This window comes from Monodon monoceros, unplaced genomic scaffold, assembly GCF_005190385.1.
Source record: "Monodon monoceros isolate NGI ecotype Baffin Bay Population unplaced genomic scaffold, NGI_Narwhal_1 Super_Scaffold_12, whole genome shotgun sequence".
In the NCBI taxonomy this organism is placed as follows: domain Eukaryota; kingdom Metazoa; phylum Chordata; class Mammalia; order Artiodactyla; family Monodontidae; genus Monodon; species Monodon monoceros.
This window is the reverse complement of record NW_021703768.1, coordinates 52189712-52214943: the sequence shown is the minus strand read 5'-3', so window position 1 is coordinate 52214943 and position 25232 is coordinate 52189712. Positions and strand designations below refer to the sequence as shown.

The window sequence follows — 25232 nt, the reverse complement described above, 5'->3', positions numbered from 1 at the left end:
TAGGCGGTGGTTGGTGATGTGTTGGTTGTCCCATGTGCGTTTTTCATGGGTGCCTTTTCCCCACAATTTACTCTATTCCTAATCCTCCTCCCTCTAGTGGCCACCAATGCAATTCTTTACCTCTGGCTGGGAGAGCAGGACAGTTGGCTTCCTTCAAAGCCAACACCCTTGCTGCTGCATGGACTGGTGAGTAGAAGTGCTGTGCAAGCAGCATCTTCCTTCTCTCTGGAGACTAAATGCATCGCCTCCACCGTACACCTTGGTCCCAATAGGCAAGGAGACAAAACCTATCCCTCAGGCCTGTGCTGGACTAGAGCACCTCACCATTCCGAAAGCAAAGATTAAATTTTGAATAGTGATATTTAGAATGGGAGAGATGGAACTAAAGTGAATCATCCCATTTTACCCCGTATTCCAAAGTATTACCTATTTTTCCTTTCTGAACCGCTCAGAAACACATGATTTACATGGACTTCATCCTATCTTGTCCTGTACTCACTGACTCTCTAAACACTTCTGATTCTCAAAGCTTGAATCAGAGAAATTATTTTCACAGAAGTGAATAATCACAATAATACATTCAGTAATTTTAGACTCATACAAAATTAAATCATGGATAAACTCCAACTTAAGTAGTAAACACTATGCAAAAAAAAAGCAAATGAACAATAATAATGTTTTCCTCCTGTGTGAAGTGTCATGAAACATGGTTATGTGTAATCTGTGGCATATTTAAAAAGATCTCTAACTCCCATCCGTTTTATGTATAAAATGGCTGGTGATTTATAAAGTTTTAAAAACTATAGGGCTTTACTATTTCTTTTAACAAAATAAAGGATATTTGAAATTAATTGTTCAAGTGAATGCCATTATATTATATTATAGTGGCATTTATATATATATATTTCTTTGTTCCAATTAAATTCCTTTTTATTTAATCTATAACTTAACTTTCCCCTTTTCACATACCAAAAAGAAGTCTTAATGATAACAATAAATACATAATTCAGGCCCTGAGGTAAGGTGGGATAAACTTATTAAAGAATCAAAATAATTTAAAGTTCAGGAAATCTAATGAAGTAGTCTAAATGTCGAGGTTGATTAGCTTGGAGAAGAGAAGGCTGAGGGAAAGTATATTATGATAGTATCTTCAAGTATGTGACAGAATGTTGAATGGGAGGTTCTTAGTGCCTGTTCATCTTTGTACTGAAAATTGCTATATTTGGGGATGGTTTAGATTCAGTCTTGTCTGAGGCCAAGGAGGGATTAAGTGAATTCTCAGTGTTCCTTCTAACTCTATTCTTCGTTCAGAAAGTGGATAGTCCAACAAAAAAGGGGTGGGGGAGAAGGCCAAGAGAACTGAATTTAGAAGAAAAACTATGATTTTATTAAAGTAAAGAAGTATGAAAAACCTGAATGTGTGTTATTCTTTTCCATAACACTTGTATTGAGAAATCATAATAGAAGAGTGATTTCTTGTGATGGAGCATAAAACAAAAGAAAAACAAGGAGGGAGCAAATCCCCTGGAAAGAGAATTTTCTCTTTATTTTTTATACTTCTTTCTTCTCTTCTGGAGCTACCAATCCTAGATATTTGAGGTGGTTCTGGGAACTGTAATTCTGCTCAGTTGTGAGTAAAAAGCCTTTCTAAGGCCATTGCCTTGTTTGGAAGAGAGATGTACAGTGTTTGAGAATCAGCAGGCATAGTGTGATGAGCTGCATTTCTTGGTAAGTGGTTCTCAAAGTGTGGTCCCCGAACCAGCAGCATCAATGTCACCTGAGAATTTATTAGAATGCTAATTTGGGGGCCCCATCTCAGACCTACTGAATAGAGTCTCTCTTTGTGGGGCCCCAAAATCTATGTTTTAACAAGTTCTCCAAGTGATTCTGATGCTTGCTCAAGTTTGAGTACCACTGGTCTTGGTTGACAGAGAAACTGAAACAGCACTCTAGACACATAGAATCCACATCCTCATCACTGAAGTCTATGCATCTTTCTAGACTCATTTTGTATCTAAAACAATGTCTGGAACATACTAGGAACTCAATAAATGCTTACAGATAAGTGAATGAACAAAAGGAATTAATTATTTTGACAATTATACATTTGTGTCATTCTTTCCAGTGTGGGAAATGAGAGTTTAGAATTGTTATTTTTTTTGTAAGGTGGGGCAAAGCAATTGTCAGGGAAAGATAGGATAATTTTGATTATATTCTTTTGTTTACTTTGAATAGGTTGGAAATATTTCCTAGAATATAGAGTACAGATATCAATCATTGGAGTTATTCTTCCTACACATACCCCCACTTTTAACCCAAGGTTCTTTAAATACAGGAGGCTTAGGATTGAGGAAAGGAAAATCCCTTAGGACTCAGGAATCTTGATCAAAGAGAGAGCCAGAGTCATCTGCTCAGTAATGGTAAATGGAACTTCATCTGTTATTAAGGAATCTTTCAGGAAAAGGTCATTTCTTCTCAGTTTTCACCCAGAAACTAAGGATGAATACTAATGTGTGTTCTTAACTGGGATACTCCACTCTCATCTTTCCAAAGTGGTGCTAGGTATCTTGAGACTGCCAAAACTTTTTAAAATGGAAAAAGAGGGAACAAGAAAGATCTCAAAGAACTTTCTATTGCAGTCTCACAAGACTGTTCAATGTTCTCACGACCTTTGGACTTTGAGTTTGGGAGCAATGTTGATATTTTCTCTTACGAGATCTTTTAAGATAAGAAGTTTTGAGATTGTTTTTCTGTTGCTTAGCAGACCCAGTGACAAATCTAAGACTGCAGGAAACACTGCTAGTGATTCAGTCCAAGAAATGGTCTTTTCTCTGAGTCAGTGCTGACACACTTCCTTAGCCTGAATAAGAACACTGAGATGCTGTGGAGTGTTGTCTTCAGGATAAATGTGATTTTTAAGATACAGTTAAGACTTTTCCTTTGAGAGAATTAAAACTTGACTATTTTCTGAACCATTGTTACTCCCACTAGAGTTTTGTTTCTATACTCTGTAATTAATCTGGCTCCTAAATTTATATACTACTGTTGTATTCGTGATTAATGTGTTGATTGATAAAGCTTGGCTAGGTAGTGAGAACTGTACTATTTTAAAATACAAAGCTTTAGGAGTTTTTTTAAGTAGTAATTTATGCTGATATGCCTTTGCACTGTGACTTTTAAAGATTGAAAAAATGATGTTTATTCATCTTTTGATTTTAGTTATATATACTCTCTTTTTACTGATGTTTGGCTAGATGTGTGGTTTTCAAGTTGTAGTGTGCATCAGAATCACCTGGAGAGCTTGTTCAAACAAGATTGCTACGTTCTGCCTCCAGTTTCTGATTTGGTAGGTCTGGGGAAGACTCCAAGAATTTGCATTTCTAACAAATTTCCAAGTGATGCTGGTGATACTGGTTCAGCAACCATACTTCAAGAAACATTGGGCTAGATACTTAGATTTCATAAAATAAATGTCTATTAAAACAAATTAACATATCCTTTAGGTAATAATCCATATTATAGTTGTAATCACATTACACCTAGTGTTTTTAATGATAAATGGTTCTAGCTCAGCTGTGTAATGACAAATAAAACTTTACAGTTTATGAAACATTTTTTGGTTCCCTGTTTCATTTGCTTATTCTCAATAGCACCATGAGATAGGCACTGCTATTGTTATTCCTGTTTTACAGTAATACTCAAGTGAAGTAACGCTGAAATCAAGACTTAGAAGTCTAGTGATTTCTTTTTTTTTTAATGTAGCATTTTCTCTTGTAATAAAAATGGTCCTTTACCTTGAAGAGAGCTTTTTCATCAGTTGACATCATCAATAGAGCAACATGATATATTCCCCACTCAAGAATTTCTCCTTTACTAGCTTGAAATTTCATTTTTTCAAATGCTTTCCCTAAAGCAATGATTCTCAGTTTTGGCTGCACATTGGAATCACCTGGGGAACTTTAAACAATTTTGACGCTTGGGCCCGCCCCCAGAGATTCCGATTTAAGTGCTTGGGAGTATGGTCTGGGCGTCAGAGTTTTAAAAGGTCCCTAGGTAATTCTAATGTGTAGCCACGGTTGAGAAGTACTGCCTTTGAGGCTAATTGAAGGTTTATTTAGTCTTCAAATAATTTACATTCAGATGCAAATACCTCTGGGAGCATTACTAACTCACACCTCTGTTATTAGTTGGCTACTAGTGGAATGCAAACGATTTAGGTATAAGTATCTGGGGTGGGAAAGTAGCTAGGGACATCAGAGAAGGAAATGAAAAAAGTGGTAGAATACCAATTAATTTCATAATTTTGTTTAGTGTGGCCATTGGCCTTGAACATGCCTTTAGAAAGCTTTTTTGTAGTTTACTTTATTTACATGCTTTCTTCTTTACCTGATAGGTCATTTATAAGCATCTAACTAATGCTTTCAAAACTGACCGAAATTGTGCTAAATATCATTTCTTGGCCTTTTGGCTAAGATCAAGTGCAATTGTGCTAAACAGATTTTCCAAACTTCTTTCTTCTCATTTCAAGTTTCTGTGGTACTTAGGGAGCTAAAATGAATAAGTGGTTATGTACTTAACCAACTTTAATTTAGACTCAAGTCAGAATATGAGGCCCCTGTTTTAATTCAACATTTGTGAAAACTGATAACAAACTTTTTTTTTCTCTTTGTGACTTATAGTTGTAATCAGAGAAGGCCTTTTATTGTTTTAGGAAATTGTTGTTTTTGTTAGGGAATGAATTTTTGCAAAATGCAACAGTATTCATGATAATTTCCTCCCCTATCTTTCTGGATGTGCTCTCATTTCCCACTATTCAAACCATTCCCCTTCCACTCCCACCCTTCTCCCCGAACCGCCACCCCCACCCCGCAGCTCCTCCTCTTATTTAATACAACCCTTAGGCTTTAAAGCAAAACTTCCAAAACCAATTAACTGAGAGTTGATGCTGTACTGTTGTACCTGTTCTGTTAGGAAAGAAACCTTAAGGATCCTTTATTTGTGCAAAGAAAGGTCAGAAATACATATGTATTTTCATGTATTAGTTTTACATTTATACTGTAAATAAACAGTCTTCGTCCTGCAATCAGTTCTACTGACACTTCTGATTACTTTCTTCAAACTGTTTTTTCTAGGCTTTTCTTTCTCTTTGTACAAAAAATTGCATACCAATTTGGTCAGGTTTCTGCTGACAAAGGCATCTCTCTGCTAAACATTCATTGCTTAGCAGCTCAGGGGTAAAAAAAAAGATAAGCTAAAGCTATGCTTAGATGGAGGACTGGGAGGGGGAGACAGGTTTATTTTTAGAGGCAATTTTGATTTTGTTTGAAGATCAAAGGGCACAGATTTTTCTTACTTATACAATGGAGTGTTTCAGGAATGTTTCTAATCAACTGTCTTTGACCATTTAGAATGCTATTACTTTTTCTTTTACATTTACATAGCCTAATTAATTTTTATTGTGTGTTTGATGCTCAAATTTTATAAAGATGCTTGTTTTATTTGTTATTCTTTTGTTTGTTTGTTTGTTATTCTTTTTCTTCCCTGGATGGCATCTTAAGCCTAATGTGGTGTGTGTGTGTGTGTGTGTGTGTGTGTGTGTGTGTGTGTGTGTGTGTAGCATATAAATTTTAAAAAGATTTTCTATGTTTTTCCTCTTTTTAACTAGGGCAAATTCTTTTTATTTTACTTTTTGTGGTTTCACCTGGCTCACCTGGATTCTTATACATATTGAAACTGGTTTCTACTCTTTAAGATTTTTAAGATGCTTTACATAGTTTCCAAGTACTATTTGTATTTTCCTGATTTAGGGCCATATTTTTCACAATGCCCCATAGCACCCCAGGACACTACAGCAGACTCACAGAGGCACTGCAGAATATTGTACGTTTTCAATAGAAACACAGTGACACGGTCATACACCATACAAATTATTACTATTGAGTTGTTTGGACCTAACTACATAATAAGTGAAACTCAGATTTTTTTTTTTTTTTCTGCCTGGGAGGGCTGTGAAGAAAGTACTGGGACACTAAGAGTACTGTGAACCAGGAAAGTTTGAGAACTCTTGATTTCAAATGAGTGTCAGTAAAGTTGGATAAAAATTAGTCACCTGACTTCCTTTCAGTAGATGGTGAACTTCATTTCATAAGAGGAAAAAAATGCATATGAACTCCTTATTCAGGGTCCTGGTGATGTTCAGAGTTTAAAAATGGAGACTCTTCTGCACTTCCATTAAGAAACTAGAGGTTTTGAGTAATATGTAAATTTCCCCTTCATATCTGTATTAAGTATTTCTTCTGATGTGCCCTCCTGAATATGCTTCCTTCCTCTGTCTCTGTTAGTTCAGTTTCAGGTTAGTGGGTGATTAAAGTGAAAGAAAAAAGAGAGAGAAAAGAAAAAGAAACTATATATTTAAAAGAGCCCCTGATAGCAAATTCTCCCTTGCAGTTTACTACCTAACAAGTTTATGTAATAATCCACACTATTCCATTTATTAATAATAGACTTTTCAAATTATGTTAATGAATCTATCATGCAGATTACCTGGCCCCTTTAGAAAGCTGGATATTTCTACATTGTTTCTATGGAAGCACTTTATGTTAATGTTACATATTTTATTGTTTCCAAGAATGATACAACAGAACTATAATTGTGCACTTAAAAGTACGTAAGTCCATTCTAAAATAACAATTTAAAAAAGTAATTATTAGAAAAATATGATGCAGTCTTTTTGCCAGTACTAATATCTGACTGAAAGAGAATAGCTCTCAAAGTACCAGATAAAACAAAGGCAAATGCTTTACATATTCACAGATGCCCTTTTAATTTCTTTGCTAATTCTAACATGGCTAACATATTTAACATCACTAATAATGGTCAACTGACCATTAACACTTGTATTGCAGCTTATAAAGGACATATTCACTTAAATTGGAAAGAAACTCCAAGTGGAGGGGTCCCAAAATGGAACAGAGGAAAACAAAATTCAATTGTTTTTCAAGTTTCAAAATAGACTTGATTTTCAAGTTTCAAAATAGACATTAATAAGTCAAATCTTATAATTGTTTGCTTCACTTTAATTTAGGAATTACTATCCAAAATTTACTTTGAGTTAAGTAAAAGATACCAGATGGAAATTTTAGTTTGAATAATTGAAAGCCCTTTAGTCATTGTCATTTCTTTCCCTTTGAAGAAATATAGTTATATAATTAGTTTTTAAGAAAAATTCCCTATAAAAGATATTTTCTGTGTGAGGTTGTACTATTGTTTGAAACTATGAGGGTCCTTTTACATTTGGTTCCTGTATATACCAAACTTAGACGTAAAACAGATCACTGTGATATTTTTAATGATAACACGTCCCTTGTAAAACGTGACTTGAGTTTGCAAGGAATAAAGATTTGCATCAGCTTTGTTCATTATTCTGTAATTTTCTCTTCGGTCTTTGAAAAATAAAATACCTGTAAGACTAGACAATAGTCTATCATTGCATTGACTGTGGCATTCCCCTGTTCACTCTCTCCTATCATCCCCTTCTTTCAGTTCATCTTCAATGTTGAGAAGGAAGAGTACCCTTTAACATATGGGATTAGTTGTACCAGGCATCAGAGCAGGGCACCTGTGAACATCACAGCTCCCAAAAGCCTATGCTCTGTAGCCATCAGTTGCACCTGGCTCGGTTCTCATGCAACATGCCCTTGAGAGGGCTACTCCTCTAGGTAAACTCATGCTCTTGGCTGGTTCATGCTTCAGAAGTTAATATGTTTTTTTCTTTTATTTGTCTCTAATAATTATTTCTATTTATCTTTTTCCTTAAGTATGTAGCTTCCCCTATAGAATACACTTTTTAAAAAAATTCTTTGAATTCTCCTGTATATTTTCAATATAATTTAAGCTTTCTAACTTCTTGTAAAAAATTTAATTATGAAAGTTTAGTTTGATAACCTGACATTTTTTACTGTTTACCCTTGCATATTGTGGCTTGCATTTTTCTCTAGTGTTAAGATTTATAACTGAGGGCAAGAAATCTGTGCTAATCTAAAACGCTCCTAATGCTGTTTTCCTTCCTCTTCCATTTCATTTCTGTTGCTTTAGAGATTATATTCTTCTCTAACATGAATAGGGCTGGGATACATCTTACTCACTGAAAAACTTGGGTAAGGCTGAAACCAAAGTTTAAGTGCTTTCCTATTGTATTTATGATCTGTGTGTCACAGGTCATGTTTCACTTCACTGAAATTTTGTCCCAAATCTCATTTTTGACAATCATAACACTATGCATCTTTACAAGGTATTATGCCTAAAATACTTTGGGAAAAAATAAAACTTCTTGTAATGATAAGCATTATCATCCTGATTTTATAGGATCTTATGATATTATTATTCCCATTTTTTATCTAAACAAAATTAAGATTTTAGTTTAAAACTATACAGCTTGTTTATGATTGTATCCTTGTTATAATTCAAATATGAAATATTTACTCTTTGGTTCCAAGAAAAGGATTCTATATATAATTAAAGAAAAGCTTCTTATTGGTAATAAATCCATCACAATGTATGGAAGAAACTCAAGACCTCCTTGTACTCCAGCATCATTCCTCTAAAGTGTTTAATGAAATACCCAAAACAAATAAGCTCCTACTAAAGTTCATGGAAATTCCTTTTTAGTATAATATGAGTTAATTCTTTATATTAAGAAACTTGTCTCTCACAAAGTCCTATTTCTAGTTAGTGTTCTGCCTCTTGACATGTCTAACCCCTTTGATATGTACCTCACACTGCTAAGAAATGAGACACTGAAACACGACGCAGAACCAAATGGAATCTAACAAATGCCTCTTTTCCAGACTTATTATTCTGTACCGGACAGGGGAAAAGCAGATCTAGAAGGGGGAAAAATGAACAATTGAATTGTGGAGGAAAAAAGAAAAGACAACTTTCATAGAATTTTGGATCTGAAAGGAACATTAGAAATCATCTGATTTTTTGGTCTCATTTTACAAAGGAGAATGAAAACTTGCCTTAGATCATTTACCTAAACTGCCTAGAACTCAAAAAGAGGTAGTAACTAAACATGACAGAAGTCAGAGTGAGAAAAAAATATCGTAACAAGATAAAGTGAAAGGGAATTACCTCAGACATTTGGCTATGAGAAGAGTTCTTAAGATCCATGAGGATAAAGGAAAGAGAAATCAGACAGCAACATAACAAAATGAAGGAACTATTAAATTAGAAATATTACATCTGAAAGTGCATTGTTTTATTAGATAAGGTAGGTTCCATAATATAATTATAATGGTACTTGCTTTATCCCCTCCCTTCATTATTAATGTAATCTCATTGAGGTCAAGTCTGTCTCACTCATTTTCCCCCTTATGATAATGAAAACCCATGGCTTAGACTTAGTAGGAATTCAATGAGTTAAGTTAGACCTTTCCATGGAAGAGATTACTGTTAATTCATAATGAGTAGTCAGAATTCCCTCCAGGGATAGTGTGATTTCAAATAAACGCAGTATATGTATGCGCCACCCTACCTTACCATCACTAAACAGAGTTGTTCTAGAAAACTAAATATTTTTAGAGCTGCATTCTCCTTTTCTTAATCCTGCTTCCTTGGGACATTTAATTTTGCTTAAGACAGAAGGGAAGACGCTGGAAAGGCAGAGAAAGAAAACCTTTGGGAGATAAAAACTAGCAGGAGGCTCTTGAGAAGAAGGAAGCAAATGGGTGGAGCTGATTGGTACCCTGATGCCAGCTGTTAGATCCAAGGCAGATGGGCTTTGCTCTGCCCTACAAATGCTTATGTCTGGCCAATAATCACACAGCACAGCAGCCAGATTCCAGCCATGAAAGGCAGAGCAGAGAGACATTTTTTTCCTGGCACTTGTTGCTCTCTGGATGCTATCTGCACTGAAGATTTAGATTAAATTAATGTTGTTGGCCATATGCTCTGTATACTGTGGTTATATAGTGTTGTCTTGGTTGCTAGCTACTTTGGATGCTGTGGTTAAGCAAATTGTTGCTTTAGCCACCAACCACATTTGTACTGTAAGCTCTGACTTATTAACTTTTTCCCCCCTATTCTTCAGAAAACTGTTTCTTGGGTAGATAGGATGTGCTTTGCCACTAGGTTAAATTATCTAGATGTTGATTAGCCCATCAATCCCAAAGTTACACTTTTCCTTTCTGTCTTTCCCTTACTGACTTACATGTAGTTACAGACTGCTCACTTACCAATTGAATCATCTAGGACTGAAATGCTGGTTCTTATGAGTAGATTTGAGAAGACCTAGAAGATCTTTCTCTTGCCCTTAACCTCTCCCACATCCTTCTTGGTTTAATACATATCACTCTTTCAAATGAGATTCAGGTCGTAATTTCTGTGCATTAAGTGCCCTCTCTCTACTTTTAAAATGATGAACTACCCTGAGAAAAGCAATAAATTGCTAAATATTGTTACACATGAACTTATTAAATGATTTAATTATCTGAAAGAAGAGAGATGGGACATGAGAACATTGAGCAGCTTATAAGAAGAGTAGGAGAGGGACTGAAAAGGAGGCAAGAAATGAAGAGGAGGAATGGTCTCTAAAGTCTTCACTCAGGATTGGCTCTGCAGCTGCTGAGCAAAAGACCCTATATTCTTGAACCATCACCATTTCCTAGAGTAAGCACAACAAATGAAGGGCTCCATATAGGACTCACTCGCAGCTTGGTGGACTTCTTGCTCATTTTCCTATGGTGTATGCTACTTCAAAATACTAAATGCCATTTCTTCACGTGTAGCTTGAGCAGTGATTCAAGTTGGGTACTCCTTCCTCCCATTGGACAGCAGAACCTTTGATGGGCAAGTAGATCATCTGTAACTTTTAGCAGAAATTAAATATAAGATCTGACAAATTTAAACTTCCAGGCTAAAAATAAGAGTTATATTTCCGTGTTAAGAACCATCTTTGGTATCAAAGAACCAAAATGGTAAGCAAATTAAAAGACTCTAAACAGGATACACCCATTTTAGAGAGTTTAAAGTAAATATATATTGGTAATGGCATCTCTGTACTTAAATTTTGTAATATGAAACCATTAAAGTTTTTTTTTTTTTAAGCATGGAAGAGGAATTGCGTTTAAAAACAGAATTGGGTATAGAATTTGCATGCCAGTAACTTCAGGTGTTTAAGAATAAAATATAATTAGTGCAATTTTAAGTTTGACCAATTAAATTCTGCAGAACACCTGCATATCTCCAGGGGATATGGGCACTAAGCCACCAGAATTTTGTTTTTGATTAGGCATATACTGACTGGTCATACGGACATTTTATGTTTTGGGTTATAAACTATACATCTTTAGATTTGAAAGCATAGTGGTTTTGTGTAACTGGATGTAATTATTCCTGAAAGGTTTAAATCAACTTCTTAGCAATGTTTTACAGATTACTTTAAAAGAAGCTATGTACAAGAGGGTTGATCATATAAAAAGATTCTAAACTCAATCATTTCTCTTGTTGACTTGGTTTAGATTATTTCCAGTTGATCTGTGTTTTCTAAAGCTAAAAGCTGCATTCTCCTTTATCCAAAAGTATGTGTTGAAAAATCCATCCAATTAGGTGCATTGGTTTAGAGAGTTATTCTGTTGCTGCTGATTTAAAAATAAAAAAAAAAAAAAATTCTGTAAACCTGTCAAGTGTGGGGGTAAAAGTTGGAAGGAGATTTGTGCTATTGAAGGGAGATAGTTCAGCATTTTAGGAAGGTTTGGAATAGATTACTAGTATAGTCAGTCAGTTCTCGAGTGTGAAATACCACACTGTCTAATATGACATTTTAGAAGAAAATTAATAAAAGATGAATACAAGGAAAATGCATCTTTGTAAAATACAGTTATTTCAGCTGCTTATTCAAGGACTTTAATTTTTACTTCATAAAAAATAGCATTCTGAAATTATGAAAGTGAAATGTACCCCCAAATATCCTAAATTCTAGTTTTTAAGAAGTCTGAGAGGCATGACAAAATTAAGTCAATTTGTAATTCTCAGCACTTAGCTCAATATCTCATAAGAAGTACAGTGCCTTGTATTCAGTAATTATTCTCTATTGAATGAATGAATGGATGAATGAATGAATGAATGAATGACCTGCCAACCATATTTAGCTGGCATTTTTAGTTTGTGTACTATGTAATTTTAAATTAATTACTGGATCCCACCAAAGAACAAAATAACCTTAAAAATAAAGGTCCAGGGCTTCCCTGGTGGCTCAGTGATTGAGAGTCCGCCTGCCGACGCAGGGGACATGGGTTCGTGCCCCGGTCCAGGAGGATCCCACATGCCGCTGAGCGGCTGGGCCTGTGAGCCATGGCTGCTGGGCCTGCGCGTCTGGAGCCTGTGCTCCGCAACGGGAGAGGCCACAGTAGTGAGAGGCCCGCGTACAGCAAAAAAATAAAAAATAAAAATAAAGGTCCAAAGCAAAGATATGAGATTGTGGATAATTTTTATTTTGTTCTTTCTGGTTTTGTGTATTTTCCAAATTTTTAACAATAAATGTTATGTAGCTGAAGTTTTTCAAGATCATACATGGCTAGAATTTATCTTAAAATCAAATGTAAATCTTACCTCTAATAACTAATATCTCATCTGTGATTCAAATTGCAGAAGCCTTGCTTTTATATTAAAGGCTACTTTTAAAAACTAATATCATTATAACCAAACAACATTTCTACGATTTTTAAAGGAAGTAGAATTTTATCTTAACCTGTAGAAACTGAATTGATGTTTCTGCCACTTATATAAAGCAATATCAGTTCCATTTTGTAGTGTTGAAAATGTTTATCCTCCCTCAGTAAAATAAAATAAAAATAGAAAGTTTATCCTTTTCTGAAAAACAACCGAGATACTAGCTTGAATGCCAACTTCCTTATTGCAAGTTTAATCATCTTTTTTTAGTTATTAAATGTATTTATAAAAGTTGGCTGAAGTTGTAAATCCTTTGTGTAAGTGGATGTTTTGAGTCTCCCCCCTCCAAGTATAATTATATTTGAATGGTTATTTAAAAAAATAACCATGCTAACCTATAAAAGCAGTCCCCTGCTCCTCCTGATAGGAGCAAGTATTGAACCCAGGTAGATGGCTATTCTGAGCCACTGTGGCAGTGGGTGTTGAATCCTATGACTAATAATAGAGATTTTTGTCCAGGTGAATCACATGGACTTAGTTATCTGCCCACTGGAATGACACAGTGAGGAGATATGTGGTGAATACTGTGGAACATCTGTGAATGGGTCAAAGCTATGCCTGGTGTGAATCATTCTTCCCTCAAAAATCTAAAGTTTAATAGTTAAAAAATTCCAAACTGTTGTCGCATAAACTGAGATATTTGGCCTATTCAAGGGGTTGGGATGGAATGAATACAGCACATACTCTGAGACATTTTGCAAGTAAGTTGTTTGTCTATATTTTAAACCCCTAAATTTAGGAAAACCAAAAAACTTGATCAGTAGGAGCCTTGGGTCACTGCAAGTAATAAAATATACCTTCTTCATCTGCTCACCACCATCATGGAGGCTATGGGACTTAATGGTTTTTGCCATCAGGGAAAGAGATTTCCCTATCTTTAAATTCAAAGTGCTTAGTTAGAAGTGTGCAAAACATGATGACTGAGGTACTCCCACCTGCAGACTCCCAGGATGTTTAAGGGACCTTGGGGAAGCATTTGCTGCGTAGCTCTTTAAGTGACAGTTTCCTTCACTGAATGGTCCTGTTTCACATTGATTTCCCTAATTTGGGGTCAAACTCTTTTCTTTAGGGCACTACTAAAAGCAACTGAGAAAAAAAAAGAAAAACTGAAGGTTTGTGTGGGGCTAGGTAGGTATGAAGCTGTAGTTGCTTGGATACTGCTAATGCTGCTTTTATAACTGGTTCTAGGTAATTTAGCCTACCGGGTTATAGAGATGGGATGGATGAGTAGGGGGATAGCTTAGTTTGTGCTTTTATTTTCAATTCTGGGAGTAAGCTGCTACCTCTGTAGGATCTGGAACATTTAGCATTGTCTTGTAGATTGACTTTCCTCTGAGACCTTGATACACCTATCTTTGCTTCTTTTGATTCCTCCACACTGAAGAGAAAATGAATCTGCATGAAGTCTATTCACCAGGCATGTTTACAGATAAGAGTGTGTTTGTGTGTGTCTTCGTATTTTGTGAAATGTGAGCAAGGTGTGGTGGATATCTTTGCCAATAAATAATAAACATATATTTAGAATTTTACAAATTTTATGAGAATATTTTTAGCTGTGGCAAACAGGTTACATAGACCAATTTTTAAGAATGAGATAAGTATTTTGTAAGTTAATATTTGATGGAAAATGTGTATATCTGTTTGCCAGCGGTGTAATCAACAAGGGCCGACTTTATCAAAGCAAACAGATTACTGATGGGTTGCAGTCTAAAGAGGCTCACTGCAGTCTTTAAATTCTAGACTTTGTGGGCTTTCAGAGAAATAAATCTGTAAATGGAAGGAGAAAAAATGAAATGTGTGAATGTTACGTGTTCCTAACAAAGACTAAATTGATTGGATTTGTCCTACAAAATATTAAAAAGTAAATTTGTCCCTAATGTTTTGTTTTTACATAGATATCCAACCATTGTTTTGCACTGAAATGTATATTCATACATTTTATCTGATGATATTTTGGGAAAATAAAGTTTCTTTTTTTAAAGGAAAGCATGAAGAAGAATATACAAATGGGAATACTAATTGTTTAAAATTACCAATAGTTTCTTTTCTGAACTTGAAAACAGTTATGTTTCTAAATATGAGAACAATAATTTTGCCTAAATTTGCAATATAATGACCAGGTCTTCTCTCCTTTTTAGAGGAGCAGTCAAATGTTTCTGGAACAGATAAGACAGCAGCGATCCAGTGAGGTTGATCCCCCACAGAGGAAAGCTATGCATACCTTACTTACTGGAAGGTAAACTACTCTTCAATTAATGATGTCCTCCTTTTCTCAAGGTGTCCAAAGACAGGAGGTGGTCTGTAAAAGGTTGGACGACAGCTCCATTGTCCAGAACAATTACTGTGACCCTGATAGTAAGCCACCTGAAAATCAAAGAACCTGCAACACTGAGCCCTGCCCACCAGAGTAAGTAAGAGAAAGAAGTGAGAATTATTTTCTTCAAGTGCAAAGAGAAAAACATTAGATATTCTTATTTGGAAACATACATTCATACGATATAAATAAATTAGGCTGAGAAAAGGGGGTAAAACATCACAGAGGGTGGAATTTTGATTCCTATTTATCCACAGGACTTAGTAATTAACCCCTTTAAAGCAGGAACTTCAATAGGTTGATCCTGGCATAGTGCTGGCAATTGTCATATTTCACTAATTCTAAAGCACATATCATTTGTATTTTAACATCTCTGAAATTAGATTCATTTTGCAATTGATGGTATCTTACAATAATAATAGGCATTATTTTTCTTTAATGGTACATAAAATAATGGTATCTTAGATCCAGTAAAATATAGTAGATTGGCGTGCAGTCCTATCTTTTCCAGATATTTATCCTAAAGGCTTAAAGACATTTTAAATGGTTTAGAAATATTCTGTAATGGAGTATCAGTGCTTTAATTTGCTGACCCAGTTTTAAGTTCTGTCATCCTAAGGCATCCTGTCTTCTGAGTGTAGAGCACAGGCCTAGAGGTGTACTTCAGTCCCTTTCTGTTGATTAATGTAGCAGTTACAACTCACTGTAAAGGGAGGTACAAGAAGAGAGCCCATCCATCTTAATGATGACTTTTTAAAAATTTAAACTTAAAAATATGAGACCTGCTATCAGTGGGCCACACTGTATAATCTGTAGGAACAGAAAGGTTTCTTGTTTGAGCAAAAGGCAATAATTATGCGAAAAAGGACAAAGATGCTGAGTTAATCCTGAAAATACTGATCTTTGTAGAGATTTTGCCTGATTGACAATAGCAAGACAAAATATGTGTGAATGGCATTTCATTCTTGTGTGAGAAATCAGAGTAACCATTATCCCCCAGATTAGCTAATTATCCCAACATGAAATTGATAAAGAAAGCGAGTGTAGGCAAATGAGATTATGTATTCCAAGCTCTCTAGAACTGGAGAGGAAAGCTCTATAATGAAGTAAGCCTTTTTCTAAAAGTGGAGTCACAAAAATCTGGGACTTACAATGGATAAAGAATGGAGGTCCCTAAAATGGTTAAAGCAAGATGCATTTCTTGATATTTGTTCCAAAATAATAATGCCTTTGAACTTTCAATATCCAAAGTCAGTGTCTGCCTGAATGTTTTAATTTTAAAGGGAAATATTCACTCCTAGTCTCTAGAAAAGGTTTAGGGCAGTGGCTACCAAATAAGGAACACAGAATCTAGGGTGATAGAAGTTTTTATTCTAAGACTTTTAAAATTTCATGTCTCTTCTTTTTCAAATGTGATCACCATGTAACTAACTCCTTAAAAGCCAGACATGAGAAAGTATAGAAATACAACCTATGATATGTATTACAAAGACAAGATATTTGTTTTTTTATTTTCCTTTCTTCTGCTAATTATTTTTATAAATTTATCTCAAGAGAAACTGAAAAGCTATATAAAACAAAGTGATGCTCAAAAACCACAAGATATTTTTTGACGTTTCCAATAACTTAAGCATATTTTCATATAATTGTGAGCCTTAACCCAGTAAATTAATTCCCCGACACTCAGTACTTTAAGTATTATATTTGTCATGATCAGCCATTTAAGGCATCTGAGTGGGCCTGGTCACACCTGTTCTATTTTGGCCTCAGCTTTTTTATTTGTTTAAGTTCAAATGCTATTCAAACATCCTTTGAGGTTCCAGTGGTTGGTCATTTCATTCCATATATCATGTGCTTGTATATTACATGGGAGATTTTTTTTTTAACATTTTAAGGATAATTGACATATTGGAATTAACCTACGCAATTAAAATTGTTTCATATTTCCCTTCCTTTTGTAGTTCAGAAATAAAAAGTTACTTCTTAACTTTTTTTGTTGTTTGGAGATAAGAAAATGGAATTTGAAAAAGATAGAAAATTTAGACAAACAGTTTTCTTTGTTGGAAAGATCTAATGATACGTATTTAAAATATTTCTCTTTTATCAGTCCAGTTTTTCTTAGTTCCTTTTTAATTTCTTCTTTATTCCTTTGAATTCAGACTATGAAAAAGGAAGTCTTAATTATTCAGAATGGTTGTCATATGTAATAAGATTCCCAGTAGGCATTGGTATTATAGAGATAAAGCTCACTGAAAAACTACTGAATTCAGTAAGACTTTAAATGAGTGTGGAAGAGAGAAGGTTTTTCAGATGACAGTGTGATAATCATATTTGGGTTTTGTCATACATATTAAAGCGTAAAATTTTTTAAATGCAGATAAGTAGAAAGAAGAAACTAAAAAGACACAATATTGTAAGACCACTGTTAATATTTTGATCTATATATTTCATCTTTTTCTATGTCTACATAGGCACATGTATATAAAAAATGGAATTATATTATTTATGACGCTTTGTAGTCAGTTCTCAACATATTGAACATTATGTTGTTCTGAACATTAAACATCATCTACAACATTTAGTAGATATGTCATTATTTATTTAAATTGGTTTTCCACTGTTGAACAATTTTGTCTGGGTCCTAGCTTTTGATCCCTTTCTATTCCACAGCATTAACCATTTTTGCTACTAAAACTTTGCTCTCTATAATTATGCCCTTATGCTAAATGAATAGGAATAAAATTTCTGGTTCAAATGGAATTATATTTTACTCTCTGAAACAAACTGTCAAATTGCTCTCTAGAAAGAATGTATGAATGTATATTCCCACCAACAGTATGTATATGACCGTCATTTTCCTGAACTGAACAACACCAGGTATTATTTTAAAAACAATCTTTAACTATTTTATAGGGAAGAAAAACCCTTGATATCTAATTGCTATTTTGTTTTTTGTGCTAGAATTGCTGGTGAGGCTGAACATTTAAAAATTATGTTCAATGGCCATTTGTATTACTTCTTTTTTGCTCTTCATGGCCTGACCCATTTTTCTACTGAAGAGTTTATCATTTTGTTATTGATTTGTATTAACTCAATGTATTAAGAATATTAACTATTTTAGACATATTTTTCCTAGTTTGTTATATATTTCCCATATTATGGTGTTATGATCTATTTTTACTTATAAAAGTTATTTTAAATACTATGTAGGAAAACTATCAAACTTTTATTTCTTTCATTGGTATAATGTTATGAAGGCCTTACCCACTTTATGATTATACTTTCAAAGTTCTTTTTTAAGATAAACTCTATCTGAAATATATTTGCCTGCTTTGAGAAAAGGATCTATATTTATTTTCAAATATTATTGTTTTCCCAATACCATTAATTTAAAATCCTAAATGGTATTTTTTAATCAGAAATTATCTAATGAAATATTTTAAATGTCCTTTAGTCATATTGGAGACTTTATAAGTAGAGTATGGAAAGATAGAGGGCAGTAAGGTTTATCCTTGTTCTGCATAAAGAAAATACAGGGGACTAGGATGAATAGACAAAAGAGGCATTGGTAAAGAAATAATAATAATAATGTTTATTTGGAGGACCTTGATAGACCAGAGGAAGCCTTGCTGGAAAAAAGTAATGTGGTCAGAGCAGCAACTCTTTTATGAGAAAAAGAATAGTAGTCAAGATGGTGAGGTGACTAGGGATAGGAAAAAAACAAGAATTCTAGAGGCATTGAATGAAAATGGTAGGATTCATGACATAGGCGGAAATAATTAGGAAAAGGAAAAGGGAGGAGCTGATATTAAAGAGCATGACTGATAGGAAGCTAGTGCCCCACTGTAAGAAAAGGAAGTAATGTTGAGTTGGAATCCAAAGAGAAAGGCCAAGAGTTCAGTTTTGACCATACTATCTTTTAATAGCAAGAATATTTGTATATATGACCTCATTTGAAGAGTCTTTGGATGCTGAATATAATTCCTGTATGTTACTGTGATTTTTAAATTTGCGAAGATCAGAAAGGTAAAAACAATGGAGTACAGTACCTTGTGATAATACTGTGACCAAGAATTAAAAGACATTTTTTTAAGCAACTGCGATATGGAAGGCACTGTGCCTTAGGAAATGGTTCCTTTTCCTAAGGACAATCTAATTGGGCAAATACATATAAAAATAACTATAGTACAAGGCAAAATATGTTAAGTACAGTAAGAATTATAAGCAAAAGGGCAAAAGGATGGTCAGACTGGAGAGAGATTTTTACCCAGGGGCTAGGTTTTCTTTAATAGTATCTTTTTATTTTGAGTCATTTCACCTCACCCCATGGATGACTATAATCTGTTATTTTAAGTTTAGAGAAAGATCATCAGAGTCCTCTATAAAACTCCAAAATGTAAGACCTGGGAGGAATCATAGAAATCATATAAGTCAACTCCCATCATCTCATTCTCTTCCCTCAATATTATTGTTTGTCCTCTTAAAGTACAGATAATGTAGATCAGATTACACAGGCTGCATCAAGCCACTCATTTCAGACACTCAAACGTGAATCCCACTAAACTGTATAGCTTCTTCATCCTGGTGAGGATGAAGACAATTTTATCACTGGGTCTTCAGCTCAGAAAGAAATAGCCCCAGTATTATTCAGATTATAATAATTCAGCAATTGATAGTCTCAGAGAGAATTTTCGTGCTCATATTTTACCACTGAAACTAGAGGATGAAAAAGAGAAATAGGGAGAATGTCATCAGAGGGTCAAATACATGGAGAATGAAGTTGAAGGAAGCAGTCTGTCTTACACTAGACAGGAGAGTGGTGAAACTGGGGCTAATAGATGCAGTGGTAAAATTGCAAAACTATTTAAATAACTGGATGGTGATTTAATCCTTTAGAGAGACATGGGAAGGGATGATTTGGTGAGCAATAAAGATGCAACAGGGACTGAATGTGAAACCTGAAATCAAAGTTAAAGTCAGAAGGAAAATTGGAAGTGTAGTTAACATTTTTACTTTCATACATTCTGAGTTAAATGCTAGAGTGATACATCTAGGTTAAAAGATGGTTGGCAATAAAAGAGAGGACGAAGAATAAAAAGGCGGAGGTGGCCCTGGCCTCGTGCACCAAAAAAAACAGCAACACCTCCTGAAATCACTGCTGTTACTCTGGGCACCTGTGTTTAATTTGAAGGCCTCCATCCCTCTTACATTATGAGACCTAATGAGATCATGGCTGGAGATGGTATGACTGAACTTTTTGTGGCTGAGTTATACACATTGCTGTTTTATCCCCTAATCTTGGTGATGAAATCACTGCTGCGAATTGAATCAGAGTTTCACTATGGCTGGCATGCAAGTTATTATTCTCAATACACATTTTCCTCTTTACCAAAAATGGTACTAACAACTTAGGATCCTGTTCATCTGCGGAAAATAAAATGGAAAGAATATGAAAATCACTTTAAATCTCCTCTGGAAAACGACTTAGAAAAAAAGTGTTAATATCAGATTTTTTAAATTCAGGATTAAATTGCCATTCTTTAAATAAATCTTATGTTGAAAATTTTAAAATTTTTGACAAAATATATTTTTAAGTTTGAGAAACTGGTTAATTATGATATTTCTAAATGCTGGTTTCCCTCTGTAAGTAAAGAAAATAAAAATAATAATAAACAAAGCCCATTGTGGCTTATTTGGCTGAGTGTAGGCTCAAATTTAGGATACTAGTACTCTGACTTCACTAAGGTATTATCTTCCACGTACAAAACTGACACAAATGAGCTAAGTTTGTGAAAAGAGGTGAAATTTGTTCTTAAACTTTTAATACTCTTCTCTCTGGTTACTCTCCTACCAAGAGCATGAGCATATCCATTTAGGATATATGTGTGATTTATAAAGCACGGATTGAAGAAAATGTCTTTTGACCTCATGCTTGTGATCTGGATTCTATTATTTGGCAGTGTTATAAATGAAATCCAGTGGATATCAACTGATGGGGGATCTAGTCCTAGCTCCATCATTGGACTTTTCATGATTTTGGAGAACTGTTTTCCTAACACTGGGTCTTACTTTCTTCTGTAAAACAAAGCACAGTGCCTTGAGCATAGAAGGCATTCAGCATATATTCATTACATTAAATACAATAATATATCAGTCAGGACTCTGGTTGGAAATAACACAACTTCAACTTTGGCTAGCTTCTGCGCTTAAGAGGATTTGTTGGTTTATATAACAAAGCTGAGGGAATCGTAAGAGTGGACCTAGCTTCAGGAATGGCTGGAATCAAGCACTCAAATACCTGCAGGACTCTCTAGCTCCTCTGCATTCTTTCAGATCAGCTAATTCCACTTGACAGGGGACATGGCCATCATCAGCTCTTATATCTTTATACACCTTTGTGACCAGAAAGGAAAGCGTCCCTTTTGCTTATCGTTGAGATATAAAAATTCTAAAGCTGAATTCTTATTGGTCTGATTGGGATCATGATTCATACCCTTGGACCAATTAATGTGCCCAAAAGAGTGAGTCCTGCAGAAATACTACAGACACACACACACACACACACACACACACACACACACACACACCTGAAATTGTATATATGAAAGTTCATTGATGACTTTAGGAGTGGTATACCTACAAATGTGAGATATGTTCATTTATTAAGACATTTCTCTTTCTTCCCACATTAGCTGTGTAGAAGCTGTTTTTAAGAGTAAAGGGGTCAAAGCAAGGGATCTCCATGTTTTCACAGAGCTGGCTCAGGGCTCTGCTTTTACCGCAGAGTTTTTAGGACTCTCAAGTCTTCTGGATGGATACCTGGGCCATCTCTGCCCCTGTGAGGACAATAAAGACGTCTGTCTTATGCAGAGCATGACATTCATTTCTGGGAAGCAGAAAACAAATCCCTAGCTCCTGTCGTGTGGTTTTATCACAAAGTCCTCAATTGAGGGAGAACCTGCCTCAATGTAATAATAAAAATGGCTACTGTTTCTTGTTTGTTGTGTGTTAGACACTGTTAGAAGCTCCTGAGACCCTATTACTAGCATATCTTCTCTTGTTCGTGTTCAGTATGTCAAGGTGATAGGCTGAAATTAGCCATAGTGAAGTATTTATACCACAAAAACTGGCAAATGCAACAAATCAGGACTCCTTCCCTCCCATGAGGAACCAGTTGTTACCATTTACCAGCACATGGCTTGGAGCTTCATATGTTACCTTGCTTACTCCTCAGGACAATCTCATGATTGATATCGTTATCCTCATTTTAGAAATTAATAAAAAAGGACAAAAAGAAGTTTAAAAACACATAATGCATTGCTTGTTTGAACCTAGGTTCTGCCTGCTCCAAAGCTCATGCACCCTGCTCTGGAAGGCAGCCGACAGTGGGTTATCTTTTCCTTAGCAGTTCTTCCATTTGTCATTTGTCACATCAACTGACACTGAAATGTTAGCTCTTCTGAGAAGAGGAGGTAGTCCACTGAGAAAGTGCCTTCACTCTGCTGAAATCTCTGGCTGCACTGAGGGAATGCTTTTCTGTGTTTCTTCCACTTTTTGTTGCAGGTGGTTCATTGGGGACTGGTTGGAATGTAGCAAGACTTGTGATGGAGGGATGCGCACAAGGGCAGTGCTCTGCATCAGGAAGATTGGACCTTCTGAGGAGGAGACACTGGACTACAGTGGTTGTTTAACACACCGGCCTATTGAAAAAGAGCCCTGCAACAACCAGTCATGTCCACCACAGTGGGTGGCTTTGGACTGGTCAGAAGTAAGGAAATCTGAGGCTGTATGTTTTGAGATGTCTTAGCTATCAATACCAAAGCATTTAATATTAAGGACACCTGAGCATGTGAGCACCTTAGAACTCAACAAGTAAGGGCTGCATAACTCTGAATTTGGCCATATTATATTTTTTTGCTGCTTGCCAGGAAGTAAAGGTTTTTGGAGTAAGGAAAATCAATGAGAAACTAGTCGTCAATTTAATTAAAAAACAAGCCTGAAGTGAATTTGAGAGAATATTATAAGTGGGTTTTCTTCTTCGTTGCTATTCTTGAACAGCGTTATAAGCTCAGAATTAGTGATATGTTATATCTTTTTTTCCAAGCAATGTTCCAGCCTAACCATATAAATCTTACATATGAGTTTAATTTATCATCACATGTTATATATCTATATATATTTTAATTGCTTCTGGGGAAGAAACACGGAGTTGAGGGTTATAACTGTCAAAAAGTCAAATTCATATTTTATCATTACCTCCACTTATATGATCATTGAGGAAGATCTGACTAAGATAATGTTTTTCTGTCATACATGTATATATAAAAAGTCTGATATAATCCCGAGGCCTCAGAAAAATGGTCGTATGAAAAATGAGGTAAGAGGTAGAGTTAATTCTTGACTCTTCATCCTGCATGAGACATACACAATATACACACTGTACCATTCTCTACATTTCCTAAAGAAGAACTGAATCCTTCTGTAGTGTTGGTTAATGTTAGAAAGAATGAGTATCTGGCTATATAACTAAAGGTCATTTTTCTAAGTTAGCAAAACAGGATGCATTTCCTGCTGGAAACATTGTGGTACTTGCTTTAGGTATTTCCTGTAGACCTCATAAGTTTGTCAAAAAATAAACAATAGAAAAAAATTAAACGTTGTTCTTTAGGAACCTCTGGATGTAACTTTTCTCCCTAATGAATCTTACTGCTTGAGTGGCCTTATTTTGCTAGAGGCACAGGGCTAAAAGAGAGACCTGTGTTTAAGATGATACATGGAAATGGAGATTCTGACCGGTTGTGGTTATCTGTGGAATCTTTGGCAGAAGTTGGGAGCGTTCTTCCAAGTTTCCTGGCCATAGTCCAGCTTCAGTAATTACATTCTGCCTACCTAACTTTTATTTGTGTTTCAATCAAATGTAGAGATATTCTCAGTATTATTCAGTGGTTATGGAAAACAGTATGAACTCTTCTGTTCCCTAACAGTGGGTGGATTAACTCCTACATTCATTTGGAAGATAAAATCCAGTGATAAAGACAAGACATTTTACAGAATTGTACACATGTTAGTAGTTATTTTACTTGCAAGTCAGTGCCCAAGACCCTTATAGAAGTTCATAAATAGTCTTTGATAATGATGGCAATGTTGTTATTGGAAAATCCTAATGGAAGACCTGATAATTGGCTGCAACATTTTTAGGGTTTCAGGCCAAGTCAGTAAGTATAACTGGGTACTTTCTAACCACATTGGGATAGGAGATATGGAGAATTCAGAAGAATCTCAAGAACTTGGGAAAATAAGAAATATCCATGAAGCAGCAAGAGAATAACATAAGACAGTGTTTAACAAAATGGTGGATTGTGAGGTATAAATGTATAAGTGATACAGAAATTCAGAGCTGAGAAGGTCAGAATAGCCTGGAGTAGGCTTAGAAGGCGTTTTAGTTGATGGGGGTTGAACTGAATGTTGTAGGAGTGTAAGATTTGAAACTGGAGAAGTATTCCTGATAAGAGAAACAACTGAACAGAAATGCAAAGATCATGTGGTGAAAGTAGAGTGGGAGAAAAGGATTTGTTTTAAAGAATAAATGGAAGATAAGATTGAATAAAGTAGTGATAGGTAACAAGAAGGCTTGAATACAGAACTTTATACCATATTATCCTTCTACAAAAAGTGGAGAAAAATCAACAAGTTCAAAACCAGAAACTAGAAAAAACTTCTGCTGACCACTAAAACGCCAAAATCTTCTCATGTGCAGACTCACTTCACATTGGTCTCTGGATCTACATTTTTCTGTATCATTATATTTTTAACATAAAACGCCAAATATAATCACCTTAAGGAATAGATTATGTATATTACTGTATGTTTCCATTCCAAATACCATTTTAAGATTTTCTTCCTAATTCAACTTCATACAGGTTGTAGTTACCCTACTTTTAGCATTTTGCTTCTCATCTACCCAGTCTTAGAAGTGGCTTGCTCAAATGGCTCTGCGAGGCTGTTAGGCACTCCTGGAAGCTGCCTGGAGAAATACGTTTAAGTTTAGGGGAATTTTAATCACATTTCTGCTATCTTCTTTAAGATAGCTGAGTCAAAGCTTAGGGGAGAGAAGTGGAGCTGGGGGCATAGAGTACACATGTTGGGACTATCACTTCCAAAAAAACCAAAAAATAGTGCCTGTTGTCTC

General features: G+C 35.1%; 1 protein-coding gene across 1 annotated transcript in view; it reads left to right on the top strand.

The window, feature by feature from the left end:
- ADAMTS6 (ADAM metallopeptidase with thrombospondin type 1 motif 6) overlaps positions 1-25232 on the top strand; it is a 261001-nt gene that overhangs the window by 213096 nt on the left and 22673 nt on the right. The window contains exons 20-21 of the mRNA XM_029218816.1: positions 15007-15136; positions 22607-22811. Coding sequence (XP_029074649.1) covers positions 15007-15136; positions 22607-22811 — 335 coding nt within the window. The remainder of the gene's footprint in view (positions 1-15006; positions 15137-22606; positions 22812-25232) is intronic.